The sequence below is a fragment of the Daphnia pulex genome, chromosome 9 (genome assembly GCF_021134715.1).
Source record: "Daphnia pulex isolate KAP4 chromosome 9, ASM2113471v1".
NCBI classification, from domain to species: domain Eukaryota; kingdom Metazoa; phylum Arthropoda; class Branchiopoda; order Diplostraca; family Daphniidae; genus Daphnia; species Daphnia pulex.
The window spans coordinates 8,677,322-8,696,488 of NC_060025.1; the positions used below are offsets into that span (position 1 = coordinate 8,677,322).

At 39.3% G+C, this 19,167-nt stretch overlaps 1 protein-coding gene across 3 annotated transcripts; it reads left to right on the plus strand.

The window, feature by feature from the left end:
- Positions 1–445: 445 nt before the first annotated feature.
- Positions 446–18,412, plus strand: LOC124202347. Of its 3 annotated transcripts, XM_046598686.1 has the most exons (6): positions 446–716; positions 789–883; positions 15,303–15,732; positions 16,480–16,881; positions 17,729–17,892; positions 18,036–18,412. In XM_046598686.1, exons 2-6 carry the CDS (start codon positions 794–796, stop codon positions 18,093–18,095), a joined length of 1,146 nt encoding a protein of 381 aa, XP_046454642.1. In that variant the 5' UTR covers positions 446–716; positions 789–793; the 3' UTR covers positions 18,096–18,412. The 3 variants fall into 3 exon arrangements, with proteins under 3 accessions (XP_046454642.1, XP_046454641.1, XP_046454643.1); XM_046598685.1 differs by lacking the exons at positions 446–716; positions 789–883 and adding an exon at positions 12,667–13,233; XM_046598687.1 differs by lacking the exons at positions 446–716; positions 789–883 and adding an exon at positions 15,080–15,218.
- The last annotated feature ends 755 nt before the right edge of the window (positions 18,413–19,167 follow it).

Genomic DNA, 19,167 nt, shown 5'->3' on the forward strand with positions numbered 1-19,167 from the left:
AGGAATCCGCAGGAGTAGACTACTAATCTAACCAAGTTAATTATCATTCGATTGTTACCATATATCATTCACGGGAAGTGATTACGGCGATAAATAGAATCTCCGTCTTAAATTTAACCTGAGTTTATCATTATTATTTTTGGTTTATGTGAACTTTCTTAGCCTAGTTTTCTAGTTGTATTCGAAAGTCAATAACGTAATTTTTTTTTTCTTCAGGGGAGAAGAGGAGGTAGGGTTGCCCGGGGTTGCCACGGATCACTTTTTTTCAGATTGGGCAGACGATCAGTCCCATTAGTGTGAAAGATGACCCCTAGATGGCTATTTAGAAAATGTGAAAAAGAAAAAGCTACGACGCACCAAACAGAAAATGCAGCCAGCAACTCCCTCAAACGTTTTCGGAGCACCGCAATACATTTTGTTTGATGGCTAGTTCAGTCGTGTTTTGAAGTATGAAACCATTTGATGTGCATAACATTTTTAACAATATCTTTCTTTTGGACAAAAGAAAAGATTCACATTATATCATTTATGTGTTGTTTTTTGTGATTCATTGTGATAGATATCCAGTTAGCAGTTATTGACGAAGTATTGACCTGAAATCGATTAAGTTGCTGAAATGGTCTACACAGGGGAAAGAGTCTCTGGCAAGGTGTTGCAGCCAGAGGCCTAAACTATTAGTGCTTCAACCTTTTCAAGGCCCAATACAACCTCAAAGGGTAATGCATATAAGTTGTTGATTTCCCATATTAAATACCTACTAATCTAAATGTCAAATTTATTTTAACCAGATTGCATGCCATTTGAACCGGATTTGAACACTTTCAGCCAAAGCTTTACTGGTTCACACCTGCTGATGAACAACCCAAGCTGGAAACATCACCATGTAAGTCACAAGTCTTTACATTATTTCATTGTGTAAGGATGAGAAACATTATTATGAGATGACTTCGAGCTAGGGAACCTTAGCTTTACGACAACTCCTCTTCCATGTCAGGGTGTTAGTTTTAGACTGAGACTTGAGACATGAGATTTAAATTTAAATTTCATTTTCTTGAATTGCTTGACATTTTTTTGTCATTTTCTATCACGACCTTGGCCTTGTTTATTTCTACCCAATCACTCCTATGCCATCATTTTTCGGAAACGATGAATTGCCATTCTGCTATCACTGCTCACTTGTCAAAGAAGAATGAGTGTTTTGCGAAATGCCCAAGTTACTTTAAAACGGTTTCTAAAGAAAATTTTCCTTTCGAGAATTCTTAAATTTTCTATGCGCGACAGACAACAGAAACGTACGCGGATGGTGTTGACGGACTTATTACTGAATGGCTTGTGAATGCCAACCGACTTTTTATGGGCAGTGCTTTTTTAGGCTGTGCGTCAAAAACCTTTTTTTTTCCTTTCAGTTTGTTGTTTAGTTCCTTCTTTAATGTCTAGAGTTTTCGGGATGTCAATGAATGGTTCGCTCTGAGCGCCCGTGTTGAACATGTCCATGTAAAGAACCTTGAATTATTCAGAATAGCGTCAAGTTGTAGCTGTACCACTAGGTATAGTCTATAGCTCTACCCTATTCATTGTATTTTTATATCTTTTTAAAATCGGTGATTATTGCGTAATTAACCTGTTAACTGCTTGGATTGAGAACATTCTTTTTTACACCAACGCTTCCATTAAATCATGAATACTTGCAATTTTTCAAACGAGCATTACGGCAGATTTTTCGTCGCACCTGCTCGTGTCAATTTGAATGGCCCACTCGAATCATTTCCAATCGCTTGTTTGATTCTATGTATACCAGTTTCGTCACTGGTATAGTAAGAGCAACATTTGTTATTAGTTTGTTAGGGACTGCAATCAGTTATGGCCACACGATTGCGCAAAGCATTTGTCTTGATCTGTAGATGAGATAGGCTGGTTGCTCTTGCCACCCAAAATGAGATTTTGCTAGAACGGATCCCATTATGGTAGTCAAGATTAGAAATTTTATCGTAGACCTTGTAAAATATCAAAGATAATTTGACTTTATACTATAAAATTACGCTGTACACGTCGACGGAAGAGTCGGTTATTTATCGACTTACAAATTCGTCCTATTGAAACGAAGAAAAAAAATTTCAACTTGTTATTCGTCGTCGCCGTTTCCTCGTGATTGTTCATTTTGCATAAGCGCCAGGATTTGAATGGGAAACCAATTTTAGACTCGCGTTTATAATACATTTTCTTTTAGTTGCCTTTTCGTTTGGCGGCTGTCGTTCATTAGCCCCAGGTTGTGCGGATGGTATTGAATACTGAGCTCAGGCCTATTGAACTATACTTGTGAATACGGATGGACTTCCTTTGGACCGTGCCATAAAAAAATTGTCTCCTTTGACATTTTTTTTTGTTGCATCATCGATGTCAGTTTGATGGATTTCTTCTCGTTTTCGCGCCATTTTTGTCTTTCATGGGATTGCGTGAACTGATCACATCTTTTGAAACAATGAACTTTATTGATGACAAGGTTGTGCGTGATTTAACCCAATTATGTCTGACTTATAACAAACGCTATTTGAGCATCAATTGCAGTAAATGAAGTAAATGCGCCAACGTTAGGTGAACTAAAAAAACGTTTATATTAAGTTACGGCACCAATTGGTTACTTATGCGTGGGATGTTAATTTTTGCAATGTCTCTCTCCATGGGATCCTTCACCAGTTGAGGATGTGGCGCTCGCAATGACTGATCACCAAGGCAAGCGCCATCGGAGGTTCCGCCGGAGTGGACTTTTTATGTAAACCAAAATCAAAACTTTCGTTTCGTTCAGTCCATTTCATCCACACCGGAATCGATTTCGGCGTGTAATTAATTTGCTTATTTTATCTGTTAACTCGGTAGCCTGTTGGTCGAAACGTTAGGCGGGAAATATTAATCAGTTGCTGGCAAAGGGGAAGGGGAACATAATTCAATCAATTTTAAATATCTAATCAGAAAATGTTTGAAATCGGACCATGAAATTTGCTTATCATTGCCTTATTTAAAAAAAAAAGTAATTATATCGTATGAAATGAAAAAGTAGTTGAATTTACAAAAATCGAGTTGAAAATGGTTTTTTCTTGGGAACGGAAGGCAGTAGAATGTCGAGGAACACTAGGCTTGGGATGACGTAGTTTAAAAGTATGTACAATTATACTTACAGTTTAATTGCACAACTTTCATCATCGGTTTAATTCGAACGGTATTTATTATAATTCTGGTAGCGATACCAGTTCAGTATGAATCACAGTACATTCGGATGTTTGGTACCGAATTGCGTTCTTATAACTCTTGTATTTAAGAGAGTATGAATAGCAATTAGGTGCTAAGAAATCTGGCGAATGTTAGTGAAGGCTTAAAATTGAGAAACAATTGAGGTATTAAGAACATATCATCAACGCTACTTTGGATGACGTTAAAGTCAGGTGTATTCGAACTGTAAAGTTCTTTCGATGAAAAGGACGTTACAAAAATTTAACTGGTTGCACCTCACCGCCCATGCATTGCAAATGTTCATTTTACGGAATCTCTCATACTGGAATTAATCATGATTTTTGGAGCACTAGCGATTCTTAATTCTTTTCTATTAATTTTTCTTTATTGCCGAAAGCCACCATGCCCCCAGGTTAAGCAATGTAAATAATGTGGTCTTCGACATCTAGCGAGAGTCGAACACAACTGAAATTACGAATATTCAAAAGTTTCAGTTGCGTCACGATTTCCGTAATTTTACGTCAATCACATCCATCAATTTGATCCATTTTCAATCAGTTTCATTGCGATTTAGAGCTCTGTCGTCGTTTGGCCAGTCGATAGCAATATAAAAAATAGGTTGCATTTGGATTTTGGTATTTCTTATCCGAATACAAGTGAAGTATAAATCATTAAAAATGAAAAAGGAATTTAGAACATTTCATTTACGCTACTTTGGTCGACGAAAAAGTCGGGTGTATTCTAACTGCGCAGTTCAGTCGACGGAAACGATCACGAAATATTTTAACTGGTAGCACTGTTCATCTTGCGGGAGCGCCAGTACCTGATCACAAGTCGAAACGCTTGGCGGGAAATATAAATCAATTGCTGACTACGGCGGGCACAGTTCAGTCAATTTAAAATCTCAAATCTGCAAATGTTTGCGATCGGATCACGAAACTTAAATTATTGTTTCTCACTTGGTTGTCGTTACAATTTTGTTATGATTGACTGATTGCCTTATTTTAAAAAAAGGAATTGAAACAAGTATCGTTTGAAATGAAACAGTAGTTGAATTTACAAAAATCGAGTTGAGAATGGTTTTTTCTTGGGCGCGGAAGGCAGTTGAATGTCGAGGAACACCACTGGGCTTGGGATGATGTAGTTTTTAAAAAATTTCTATGTGTTCGATTGCATGAACACTTAATAATAAAAACGTCTAATTTTTGTAATGAACATTGTGATAGATTCAACGCTACACAACCTTTTGTGGATTTTAATCGTTTTGAATAATAATGTACAATTATGTATACAGTTTACTTGAACGACTTTCATCATCGGTTGAGTTCGTACGGCATTTATTATAATTCTGGTAGCGATTCCAGTCATTGTATGTGTTAAGGTACATTCGGAATCTACCGGAATTGAATGCTTTCTTGCTTTTCCTGGATTCATAGATAATTCAGGTAGCAACAGTTAGCAAATCTTTCCAGTTAAATTGTCGAATGTATGTAACGGCTTTTAAATAAAATACAATAGAGGAACTAAGAACATATAACTAACGCTACGTGAGCCAACGAAAAAGTCGGGTTAATTCTTGCTGTGAAGTTCATTCGATGAAAAGGACGTTACAAATTTTTAACTGGTCGCACTTCACCGCCTATGCATTGAAAATGTTCATTTTACGGAATCGCTCATACTTGCATGAATCACAAGTTTTGGAGCACACCAGCGATTCTTAATTCTTCTCCTATTAATTTTTTGTTTGATTGCCGAAAGCCACCATGCCCCCAGGTTAATCAATGTAAATAATGTGGTCTTCGCCATCTAGCGAGAGTCGAACACAACTGAAATTACGAATATTCAAAAGTTTCAGTTGTGTCACGATCTCCGTTATTTTCCGCTGATCACGGCCATCAATTTGATCCAGTTTCATTCAGTTAAATTGTAAATGATGTAGAGCTCTGTCGCCGTTTGGCCAGTCGATGGCAATGTCAAAAATCTCGCGTCCCCGCAACATTTTGTTTTTTTTTGTGCTTTTTTTTTTGCGTAAGCCGCAATCAAATATTTCAATTAATGAACTTGATCGATCACAAGTTCGTGCGCAATTTGGCATAACAAGATCTCATATGGAGAAAGCGTCACTAGAGTTTTTAATTGTAATTAGTGAAGCAGAGACACCAACGTTAGGTGGGACCTCGAATGGTTTAATATTCAGTCGCCTCACATTTGCTGTGAATGCCACGGCCGGCAGCTGTGTCACGGCTTGATTAATTTTTGGAAGTCTCTCCCATGTGATCCTTCACCAGTTGAGGATGTGGCGCTCGCAACGGTTCCTCACCAAGGCGAGCGCCACCGGAGGTATCCGCCGGAGTGGACTACTTGACAATGAAATTTTAAAGTCTATATTATTCAATTCTGATTATATTTTCCCTCCGCACCGGAAGCGTTTTCCTTGAAATTCAGATACCTCCGCCCGCTCGGTAGATGTCGTCGGAAACGTTTCTCAAATGCCAAATCAGATATCCCTTCAATTGTTGTTGTCATTACCCCGATCCTTTTTATGGACCATCGTTGGTCTCTCTCTCTTATAACCGGATGTGTTTTATTTGCATATCACACACACACGGCGAGGCTAGCCAATTTCACGCCCAAACTAACCCCCATCCATCCGCATTGGCTCGCCCCAGTCGTTGTAGTAGTAATAGACAAGTATATAAGACTAGTGTCTAGTGGTAGCATTACAACTCCCACGTCATCATTTATAAAAACCAAATGTCTACCGAGGACCGCCTATATATCTTTCTCAAAAAAAGGGGGGGGGGGACCTTGTCCTTTAATAGTAGAGACACACACAGGTTTCTGCGTGTGTGTGTGTGTCATATATGTACCCCAGGGGATGTGTGTGTGCTCGCAGGATCCGAGGAAATCGTCCAGTCGTCGAGTCTCTCGTTTTTTATTCGACCCAAAGTTAACGAGATTTCTTCCAATATTCAAGTATATGGGACTCAGTCTTCTTCTTTTTTGTATTTTTTCTTTTGTTATTACAATATTCTCTCGAGTGCTGTAATGTACATATATAGTCGATATAGTGGCTATCGGCTCTGTATCGCCCAAGGGGGGCGTCCAGCAACCTCCGGGGCCCAATGCTTTCGATTTGTTCTTGCACTTCCAATAATATCGGCTGGAATAAAAACCCCCAAAAAATCTATTTTTTAGTCAGACGATCTATGTACGTACTATCCGTTTGAAAAATCTGATTTGACTCGATTTCTCTATTTGATTTGACGTCCGGAAATGTTTTTCTTTTTTGGTTTGGTCCGGATATGGATTGGATGTCCGAGGGCTCGACGACCGGCGGCCAATCAGATCATCAATCTGAGAGAAAAGAGACACACACGCGCATTTACCATATATCATTGTGGTGTGTGTGTGTGTGTCTCCTATATTATATGCAGTGGCGCCCACTGATGTTCTATATAATAATCGAATATCACGGAAAGGACTCACGTTCATGCCCACCACCACCACCACCACCATACTCCGTTGCGTGTATATACACTATGTCGATATATATTTATTTCTTTTAAAAGAAGCGCCTTTTTTTTTATTTCTTATTATTATATCACGGCCGAGGGGGGTGAAAGAAAAGGGCCGAGATAACGGCCGTGATTTCTAATCAGCAATGCCACACGGAGAGCAGGCGCGCTCTCACCACATCTTATAACATCCAAACTGGATTATACGGGGGGGGGGGGCTATATCTATAGACGGAGACGCCGATAGCTATAACTATATATACGTATATATATATATATATACCTTTTTGTTTTCCTTTTGTTTTATTTCCCAGATTCCCCATTTTTTAATGATTATTTCCGGATTGTGGCGGTGTTCCGGTAACCGGAATTTTCACGGGAAACTCCTAAATTTTTTTATTTTTTTTATTCTTTGATTTAAATATTAAAACTTTGAATATGAAATTTAAATATTTTGGCAAATTAAATTTTTTCCTATTTTCTACAGAATTTTTTTCCGGATTGTAACCGGAATTTTTACGGAAATCAGTGTCCAGTGTCATTCCTTGGTTTTTATTATTTAATTATTTTTATTTAAATATTTTTAAAAATTGTGTTTTTCGTATTTTCCACCGATTTTTCTCCCCAACTAAATTTTTATTTATTTAAAAAAAAAAAAAATAAATGGAAGAATTTGGCATGACGGATCGATTTGAACACAAGGGAGGAGGGGGAAGAAGTGTATAGTACACACGCTGCCTGCCTCTCCCTATACATATAATATATATTTCCAGCCAGAGATTGAGTGCGGTCAGCCTTTCCGTGATTCCCAACCAAATAACAGGAGCCAGGAGCCGCACACACAGCCACACACACACACAATCCGAATCCCCACCCCCCCCTTTTCCGAGTTTGCCCTTTGATTAGTTTCCGCATTTAAAAGGGTGGGTGGGAGGGGATAGGAAATAAATAAAAATTTATTTATTTCTTTTTTTTTAATTCTCCGCACGACATGTGATGTATAGAACAGCGTTTGGCACGGGCTGCAAACAACATCGGGACCGTGTTGGATGTTGTGATCTATTGCCCGGTACCCGAATGCGCCTGCGCATTCCAAATAAAAATAAAAGAAAAAATTGTATTTTTTATTTCGAATTATTTTATTTATTTTTATTTTTTTTTATATTCCCGCGTCCGTGTCCCGACCATGTCCGACCATTATTACCGCGCGCGGTGGAATAGATGTGGGTGTGTGTGTGGGTTTTTCCCTCCTTACTTTTTTTTTTGCTGTATGTATAAATGCGGGCGACAAGCCAGGAAAAAGGAGCCAGGAGCCTAAGATAAGAGAGGCTATAGACCCCAGGAACCCAAAGCAACTAAATATACACATATATATTTACTTGTTCAATTTTGATGGAATCATTTTATACATACGTATACATACACAGGGTGGGGGTGGGTGGACTGCTGGTGTCGGTCCTTTGTGTGTCAAAAATAGGAGCGCCAGGAGCCATGTGGCAAAGGTAGTACGTGTTCGGTGTACCAATCAATCAGAGAGCGGTCGGGAGCGATGTGCTATTGACAATCACGACAGATAAAAAAAAAGTGAAATAAAAAATCAACCCGATGGATGAAGTTCCCCCTCCTCCCTCATCCAAACAAAATGAAAAATTCTACTCGTCTTTTGTCAAGACGAAATACATCTATCAAAATAAATTTCGACGTGTGTGTGTGTATATATGGAAAAAAAGTTGGCCGTCTGATTTTATTGATTATACACATTTTCAATGTACTACCTCGTCGTACATGTACGAATTGCGAGTCGCAGTTGCCAGCCGAACAATTCCGGCCGGAGCTCGTTCCTTTTTTTATTTTTTTATTTTCCAATCGTGTATGCAATATAAATTAGTCATATCTTATCTATACGCACACAAGAGTCTGCTGACTGTTGGCGGATCTAACTTATTGACTGCTACTTTATTCCCCCCTCCATACTACTATAGACTGCCGCCCCCTTTTTATCCAGTCCATGTACTGTATAGACTATCTCTAGCTGCTATACTGTGCAATGTCTGTGCTGTGTAGATTTTTCTCTCTTTTTTCTTTGTATATATTAAGCAGCTAGCTAGCTAGCTATATAGCTGCTGGAGCGGTCTATACATTATTAGCCAGGCCCCGGCCAGCCGGAGCAGCCAGCCCGAGCATCAGCCATGGACGGAGCTAAAAAGCTTTTCTATGGATGGAGCTAGCGAAGAAACTAGCGCGAATAATGTATATATATATCTATCTATCTACATCTACACGGAAAGAACGGGAGCGGGTATATACAGTCTAGGGAAAAGCAACAGCAGACTCACGCTGAATAAATAGTCTCTCTCCTTTTTCCCTATGTAGCTCTCTCTCTATCTATATGTGCTGCTGCTGGCCTGCTGCTATATAAATTGCTAAGTATATCTATATGTATAGGAGAGGAAGTGCAGCTGGCTTTCCCATGTTTTCCACCCAGCTCGTTTCCAAAATGAGTTTAGATTTAACGTTCCATTTTATTATCTATATATATAGTATAGGGTGGGCCGGCACACACATGGATATGTTATTTTCTATTTTAATTCTTTACAAAAATGTTTACTTTTATTTTTTGTTTTTCCCTTTTTATTTTGTATATGGACGGCCACAACTGATGTGTGTAGGCTGGGCGGGGTCCATTGGGAATATACATGTATTTTGCTCTTGCTGCGCCCGGCGTATATAGAGCAGCAGCAAAAGAAGACTAGAAGAAGAAGAAGATCAGTCGGGAAAGAATAGAAAAGAAAAGGTATATAGTCTAGCTCTTCTATATACATATAATGACCCGTACCAACCAGCAACACACAAGAAGAAGAAGAAGAAGGCAACTATATATATATATATAGGAGATTGGATAGATATAAGGTCACGTGCTGCTGATGCTGTGCTTCTTCTCTGTCGTGATTTTTTTTCTTTCTTTCGGGACCGGAATGACACAACAAAAGTAGCCCCCTTTTTTTATTTCTATCCACCGTCTATAGTTGTAACGTAATTTTTTTATTTCTTTTTAAATCATTGCTTAGATGACTATATATCGATAATAATAGCCACCGATTTATTATATAAGAAAAAAACGGTTGATTTATTTATTTATCGATTGGTCGTAAAAATAAAAATAAAAAATGTTTTTATTTATTTTAGCGGTGGGCGATATATATATCTGGAGCACTTATTGTAGTAGTGTATGTCGCCCACTGCCATATATATATATATATTATGTTACCAATATAAAAACAAAAACAGCACACACAGACACCTAAAAGATATAACGTTTGAAAGCTTTTACGTGTCACTCCCACCACAAAACTCTATGGCCCTTTATTTATTTGAAATGCCATCAAGTTTAATGTCATTTAGATCTATATAAATATATCAGGCGAGTGTTCTAATAGATATTGGCAACGGTACAGCACGACAAGTTTCAATCATTGACCCTCGACAACAACAACAACAACAACAACAATGTATAATGGAAATGATGTCTCAAACAAAACAAGAATAGACAAGGAGGATGTCCTTATCTCTCTTGTCTCTCATCGATGATCCTCTTTTCTCTTGTCTTGCAATAAAAACAAGGGCCTTCTTTGCTATCCTGGTTGTTGTTGTTGTTTTTGTACTATAAGAGGCTTTTATAATCCAGGCGAACGTGTATATAAAAACCCCGGCGAATCTATATAAAGACGTCATACAGAAATCAATTTTTTAAATCTATATTAAAGCTCACCCATATTTTCTGCTGACTATTCTCATCTCTTTTTTTAAAAATCAAATAAATGTTTTAAAGAGAATAAATGTATAGATATATGCCCGGGCCAACCGGAAGAAGAGTTATATAGAATAGGATGGATAGCTCTTATTTCTCCCAGCAGTTCAATTAGGCACGTATAATATATATATTAGCTAGATCTTCAACACAGAGCACTCGGGCCCCCCTCCCAGATTGTCTAATTGGTTGAGCATCGTCCATCACTTTCCCTTCCCCCCTTTTTTTCTTCTTTGCTATGCGCCTTGCCGGTCTAATGCACAGTGATTAGGTGCTGGAGGTTCTATCTCTAACACATTTAGATTTCGATGCATTAATATCTATTTTAAGTTGCCGTCGAGTTATTGGTCGACATTTGCAGCTCCTTGTGCTGCTGATGGTGGGGGCTGGCGATCGATAAAGTTTCCCCTCTATCGCTTGTGACTAATGATGTCTGACTCTCTACTGCTGCTCCTGCTGTTGGTATATAGAGCTATAAGGAATTTCTTCGTCATTTTGTGCTGATGATGATGAGATTCCATCTCGCACGAACCAACCAACCCCCCAGCAGCAGCCATGGCGTTTGATAATGCACCGGGTGAAAAAAAGAAGAATAAGAACTATATAAAAGTTATAAATAAAATAATATTTATTCTTTTCTCCCAATCAACTCTCATCTCGGTACTTGAAGAAAAGTCTCCCACACTACTACACTCGAAAGTCACGAGAGCTAGATTCTCTCGAGTGTGCACGGCGGCGGATATAATTGGAAGACAATAATAATCACGGGGAATCTCTACACTATGCTCTCTATAGCTATAGATGGATCGGGAATCTTTTTTTTTTTTGAGAATCCCGGGCATCGATCGATCCAACAGCTGCTGGCACCCAGCAGCAGCAGCACAACGACATATACCAGTACAGAAGAAAAAAACGAGTCTAGAAAAGGAGCTATGTTAGGAGCTAGGAGATAGTATAACTTCTCGTCAAAGACAAGATTGCTGCCGCATGGCTTAACTGTTCGTTGGTCCAGCTGCTGGACTCGGAACTATTCTTTCCCTTCATCTTGTCCACGGCACAAAATCTTTCAATATCGAAAAAGATTTAAAAGAAAAAAAGGAATTTTTGATAAAAATTTATTGCTCTTTTTTTTAACGCCCTGGAAAATCTAAGCTGTGCCTGGGCACGCGGATCGATAATCCGCAATACCTTAACATTTGATTCCGGCGAAGTGGAGAAATTTGTATTTTTTGATTCCGCTTTTTATTTGCTGGATGGGCGGTGCATGGGTTCTGCTGCTGTTTATTTGAATGAGGCCGTGGGCGACGCTCCCGGGCTTCATTGGAACATCCAACTACTTGCCACTTAGAGAATATACATAGATAATATTCTACTCTATAGGAGATAGCTATACGTGTATGCTGGCGCGGAGCATATAGCAGCAGGTAAAGTGTAAAAAGCACTTAGGATAGCGACGAGCGACGACGACGACATTCCCGGGAGAGCCATCGGGAGATCTACTTCAACTTTGCTTTAACTCTCTCCTATCCGCTTGTGCCGGAGCTCCTATAGCTCCTAGTTTTTTATTTTATTTGAACACCGGTTCCATCTCTTTTCACTTTTTTTAGATATTTTTTTATAGAAGAATATAGAAGAGTTTCTATAAATAGTTGTATAACTTGTTGAAATATCTTTTGGGGGGTAAAATTTGGGTCCTTTGACTATGGTAAAAGGAGGAAAAAGAAATTGCACTGTGACCTTTATATGTCCGTTTTTCGGTCGGAGATGTTCGCTCGATTAAATCAAACGGAAGTGATTATTATCAAGCGCATCCTTGGCTATATCTATATATGTAGTATAAGGATCTCCAGCTCCTTCTTTTTGGGTGAAGGAGGGGTTGTACAAAGGAGAAGAGAGAGGAAATAAATTGATGTATATTAGGAGGAGAGACCCCCTTCTATTTTTTCCTTTTTTTCTATCCGATAGAATTGGCTTCACGTTTTCTCTCCTATTTTCTTTGGATATGCGCAGGGCGACCAGAGCGCAGCACAGCAGCTCCTGGGCACCTCCTGGGCTGTTGGAGGCGCTGGTCGAACTTGACAAAAAGGAAACGCCGTTCCACCGTTACCCTGTTAGTTGCATTCCGGCCAGAGTCCTCGTTCGTTCTCTATCCTTCCGCTCCTTTCTATTTCAAATAGAAACAAAGTTATTATTTTTCTGTCGTTTTATTTTGATGAGGAACAAAAATTTAAAAAAAATCTGAAATTTTTATTTTTTTGAAATTCAAATTGAACATTTTTTGGCGCCCAAAATTTTTTGTTTTCCCCGGAAAAATTCAGTGCGCCAATTATAATTAGTGAAAAGTGCGGAATTTCGAAATTTGGGTTGGTCATATCGTCATGGCGACCGTGAAACAAGAGGACGGGTTGTTGCTGTGAATTTTTGGGGGAAACACACACGACGAAATTTGAATTCATTTGAGCGAATTTGATCGAGCGCAACCATTTTCGCTGTGGGTCCGTCGTCATGCCGATGATGAAAGCCGAGACGTCGCCAGGAGCTCCAGGAGCTTGCGCCAGCCATCAGCACCACCACCATCATCAAGTCGGTAGCCCAGTTAACACGAAATCCAGGCGATCGTTGAAATTCATCAATTTACCCAGCGGCACTTTGGCCTTACTCGCCACAATCGGATTCCTTTCGGTATTACATCATAATTCATAATAATAACCATAACATCATTAAATGTTTTCCAATTATTCAAATGATGATGGCAAACATTTGCCCTGGCCATTTGTGCCGCATTCGTCACTGGGCAAACATTTGCTTCTCTCTGCGTCATGTCGAATTCATTTCAAATTTTAATACAGACTACAACAATCTAAACCTAGGAATCTAATAACACAGTGCAGCAGCAGCAGCTCAATCAGCTTATACATAATACAGGAAGGAAAAATGTCGAATTTCGCCCGGTTGATTGCCCATTTGAATTGATAGATCGTTCCGGCGTATATATCGTAGGCTCTATAGCACATAGCGACTAATCCGGATTACAACGGGAGGCCAAAGGGGATTACAATTGGCCCCCCAGGTATAGATTTATATTAGCAACGCGTTCTATACGTGTACTATACACACAGGACAACCCTCCAACCCGAAAAAGAAATCAGGAAAGAAAAGAATATCAGCACGGATTAAAGACACACATACAGCATCCAGGGCGGAATCGAGACGATTGTTATAGAAGGCGGCTAAATATATCCGCGTGTAATCCTCTTGTATATGTATGATATTATCCCCTCCACCCCGACATACTAGCAGGAGCACAATGTTTGACATCACAGCAGCACAGCAAAGAGTTTCTATCTGCTCGTGTCTGTGCATCACTGCGCAATTCAACGGCGTTGGGTTGGGGGTCCTATTAGTCGCACAATTCCCAGGAAGGAAAAAAATGGTTATCTTCCTGGGAATATATAAAAAGGAAAGAGCAATTCCAGTGAATTTTTTCTTTCCTGATTTAACCAGACACACGTTCTTTTTTCCATTTTAAAATTTTTTGTTCTTATCGATCAGGAAAAAGCTCTAGCCCCCCTGGTTATTTGCATAATTTAAATCTAGGCGCTGTGTGTGTATAGTACTATCATCGGAAGTTGTTACAGCACATGTAACAGTGCTGCTGCTGCTGCCTGGGAATTGAAATTAAGTTTGATTTAAAGACGATATCATTAGCTGATGGCTGCTGCAACGACTGCTGTGTGTGTATGTGTCCGGCATCATTACAGATGGTGGGATGGCCAGTTTGAGGGGTGGGGGTTTATACCCGGGCACACCACATTTTCACGAAATATATAGCCGGCGGCGGCAGACAATAGAGACGGCAATGATGATGCAAGTGATGAATGGTATCTCCTCTTACCAATTCAAGTGGATAGTGTCTCTCCCCCTTCCCCTTATTCTCTCTTTGGGTACGAACATCTAATGGCCCGTACAGATATATATACGACTAGTACTATAGACTAGACACTCTGGCAAAATAAATACACACGTTAACACACTCTATACAATTTAATGTCACTCTTATATTCGTGATTCATTAGAGTTTCTCTATAGCCTGCTGCGGGAGTGGGCGTGGCTAAATAGATAGTATAGCCATTCTTATAGATAACTAATCACGTTTTTTTTTGGGGGGTGATGGTGGCCGGGATATTTATTTCGGATGACAAAACATGACAAGGATATGACAGCGTAGGGGTGGACGGGGGGGGGTTTTGTGTGTCCGGTAGCTGTTGACGTCATTTCTAGATATATACCAAGGTCCGAAAGAGATAGATATATATAATTTCACTCTCTCTTGCGTTTTTGAAATAAAATTCCACCCCCCACCAAAAAAAGGAAAAAAGATTTTTTATTTTATACGTCGGTTCTTCTTGGTAGAATTTTCTGTTTTGTTACTTTGATCTTTTTTTATTTTATTTTATTTTTTTTGTGCTGCTCCACCGTGTTCTGGACTTTTTTTTCTGGCGAATCGATATTTCATTTGTCTGATTGCCCAGTAGCGGCAACTCTGCTTCTTTCTTCTTTTTCGGACCCTTGTTTGGCACAGTGTCAAAAAGCTTGAAACATGTGACTTGTACTCTTGCCATATAAATATATCCAGCTTTACTTTTTTGGGGGTTATGTATTGGTTGGTGGGCGTGTTTTTAATGGATTTTCTATTTTCGGCGGGAAAAATTTGAATTTCTGAATTTTTGAATTTTTATTTTGATTTCCAGTTGAATTATCACTGTTTATCGGTGGAAGGCTACGAACATCATCGATGGCGTCACCGGGATCGTGGGAGCATTTCTCATTTGCCACATCATTTGCCATTGGCTCCTATCGGGATCGGTCCGCTGTCGACGGCTCCTGCGTCAGCGGCGACAGTGACGACAGCCGAGGAAACCAACAGGAGCCAAGGTGAAAACGAAGAAGAAGAATCGGAAGAAGAAGAAGAAGAAGAAGATTTGGCTCCTAGTTCTGATTATTCGTCGGGATCGTCGTCGTCGTCGTTGGGATTCGGATTGTGCTCACGCTGCCCGCCGGGATTTGGAGTGGCTCGACGCTGTACCCTCGTTCAAGACACAGTGTGCCATTCGTGCCCGCCAAGCTACTACGCTCCTAGTTATTCAAGGAGGCATGCATGTTGGCCATGCTCAAAATGCGGTAGGCATTTCACCACTTTTCTTTTTTTCTCGACAATATTTCCACACGAGACATTTTCACTCCCGATTCAAATAGATGTGAAGGCTCCTTATTTGACTTTATTTTCCCGCCCACTTTTTAAAATATCTTTTGTTCTTTTTTTGGTTCTCTCCTGTTGAGACCCTACATATTTCAGGAGCCTTTGAGAGTCCTTCGACATGAATATGTGAACACATTTCATATATATAGTATATCAAAGAATAGATAGATATCCTTTTGATCCCGGAGCTTTACATAAGAGGTGAAGAGAATGGGTCTTTATCCTCTCCCCTTGAGCTATAAAATATAAGATCCTCCTCCTTCCACCACCACCACCACTACTAAATCTTTTTTCTTTCTTCTGGAAAATGTTTTTGTCGTCTGCTCCTGGAAAATTGAATGATGGGTCCTCACTCTTTTGTAGACCAAAAAATTTCACAGTCATTTTTCGGGGAAAGAATTTGAAATTATATATATCTCTTTATTTGGCTGGGCGAAGAAAAAAGGTTGTGTGTGTGTCACGTTGATCGATGCTGTGTAAACAGCAGCACTGCGCAGAAACTATTGAACAAACAACGAGGTGAATAAAGCGACTCGTTGCATGTTTACACGCACGCGATTTTTCTCTTTTTCCAACCATGTGTAGTATGGAACCATTTCCCTTTTTGTGTCTGTTCTGGTCTTATGGGTGATGAATCTAATGTAATAACGTGTAATGCAATATTGCAGGTGAAGGACTGTACGAGGTCCAGCCATGTACAGGAACATCAGACACGGTCTGCCAGGCATGTCTGCACCCCCCACATTTGGCTGGGACCGACAAGAGCCCAATAAATGGCAACATGCATCTGTGTGGGCATCACCACCACCACCACCACCACCAACAACATCACCGTGGCAACATCAACAATGGTGGCGGTCCATCATCATCATCATCCCAGCAGCAGCGAAACTTGCTGTCCACTCTGACAATAGGTGACAGTAACAAGAATAAACGGACGACATCTGGCAATCTCATTCACTTCCTAAATCATCCCGCCGGTGGACCAGCAGCTGGAGCCATAACCAACCACAACAACAACTCGTCGTCGAAGAACGAACCGCCAACAACTTTGGGCTCGTTCCCTTCAGGTTTGTCTTTTTCTTGTTGTTGTCGTCCAGATTTATTGTGTGGTGTCGGTTTTGATCGATTCCACAGACTGTAGAGAGAGAGAGAGTTGAGACCCATTGAAGCATTCCCACTTTTTATAGTGTCAATAAAAGCCAAAACCAATCTCATCGGTCTGCCATTAGATTGGCAGTGTGTGCAGACCCATTCTTCCCCCCTCTTATTCTCTTTTTGTTAACAACTTACAATCAATAATGTTATGTGTATGCCATCCAAGCTGGATAGTATGCACATTATCATGCTAATTTAGTAGGTATATCTATAGACCCCGGGGGTTCAATCCTAGGAGAGTTATTATACAGTTTGGCTGTTAAATAATGGGCTAGTAGTTTGTTTTTTTATATTTAAGATTATGTTTAATATGGATTTGAAACATAAACTTGCAATAGCAGAAGGAGGGCTATAATAAAAGTTTGAATTCCTGATGTCTTAAGGCAGCAGTGGGAGGAGGGCTGTTAAAAGTTGTTGAACTTTTTCTTTCCTCCTTTTCTTTTGTCGAAAAAATAAAAATCAGAGAAAAAACTTTTTTTCCTGGGCAAAATGAGAGATGAATGTGTTTGTGCTTGGCCCTGGAAGTTGGCCTTTTTCTTTGTTGCAGCTATAGCACATATTATAAATGTGGAAAACTTTTGGGGGACCTATTATTATACACTCGCTTCTATTTGTCTTCCTTCTCTCTCTCTCCCTCTACACTTTTCTTCTTTTGTCTGTTGCGTTTTCGCAGTTGCGTACTAGAAAAAAAGAAAGTTTCGTTTCTACTTTATTTTATTTTTTATTTCTTTCCATATTTTTCTAATATAAATAATATAGAAATAAACGCCGAGACGAGCTCCGCCGAAGAGGACGAGGTCGCATTAGGAGTGGCACAACTGGCGGCCTTCCAAGTCGTTCTCATTTTCACAGCCGTCGCCGCAATATTGGCATTAACGTGCCGGCTTCGTGTCTTTTCCAGTCACGAACCGGCCCGTCTCAAGGTACCACTAGACATCTAATACACTACATACATATTAATCTTGTTACCAAGGAAGCGAAGGAAAGGAAAGGACGGAAGCAAAAGGAGAAGGATAAATAATGGCATTAATTTCTTTTTTTCTTTCTTTTTATATTTATATCTCAGTTGACGGAAACATACCGAGATGACGGGGTGGCCCTGATTGAACAGTTATCCGAATCTTAACAGGACGATAACAATAAAAATGGAAAAGAATAACGATAATTATATTTCAAATTTTTACGATTAAAAAAAAATGATTTATTATTATTATATATTGCAAGTCTAAAAAAGCTATAATTCTAAGCGAAATAATAATAATGAAATTCCCCTTTTTTTCTCCCTCCCAATTGTGACAACCGTAAATCTTGTGCTTGGGTTCATTGTGTATGCCATCATGTTCACACTCTCTCATCAGAAGTTAAGAAGAAAAAAAAGTATTGTATAATTCCAGCACACTTGTGTACAACAAATTGATATAATAATAATTAATCTGTCAACCATTTCACGCCCACTCTCTTTTTCCTGGCATCATCCCCCCGATTATCATTTTAACAACATTCCTATTTTGGTATTTAACAAATTACATATCGTAGTAGCAATTCACGGCTCTCATTTTAATTTAATTCTATTTTAAATTAAAAACAAACCCCCAAAAAGTTCACCTGTAAATAAGACTGCGAAAAATAATGAATGATTTGTTGATATTTGAAAAACAAAAACTTGTGTCCACATGATGGAAGAAAATAATAAAATTATTATAAATCACATACATCAAATATTTCTTATAAAAAGAGAACTCTATACTGTATAATAATAATATCACGTCTGGTGCTTCCGAGAAATTCATAGTGAAATGTGAGCTAGCTGTTGAAGTGTGAGACATCTCGAAAAATTGACTTTGACAGGTATGAAACAAGCTTTTTTTCGAAAGCAGCTGACACTCGAATGTCGTCTGCTGCGTCGTGATATCTTTAACGAGACGAATAGGAATCCAATACTCTGAGCAGCACACGTCTTGGCAATCTTGTTACGTTTCACTTGATATTTGTTGTCATTTTTTTTTTACATTTCCAATTCTTACGGTTTGAAGGAGTCAATCACGCCGTCAGCAAAACAAATCCAATTAGTTTCGACCATATGTTGCAACGTTGCTGACTTCTGAACACGATTTCTCTCGGTGTGTAATCAGCTTTGACGTTTCCCTTCAAACACCCCCCTATTAATTATTACGAAAAAAAGCATTGCTCAGCGAAAA

Bases quoted from the DNA above. Each gene is read 5' to 3' on its own strand.
- LOC124202347 (XM_046598685.1), top strand. From the start codon at position 13,057: ATGCCGATGATGAAAGCCGAGACGTCGCCAGGAGCTCCAGGAGCTTGC. The intron at 13,234-15,302 runs GTATTACATCAT...TTTGATTTCCAG, and splicing joins CCACAATCGGATTCCTTTCG to TTGAATTATCACTGTTTATC. The intron at 17,893-18,035 runs GTACCACTAGAC...TTTATATCTCAG, and splicing joins ACGAACCGGCCCGTCTCAAG to TTGACGGAAACATACCGAGA.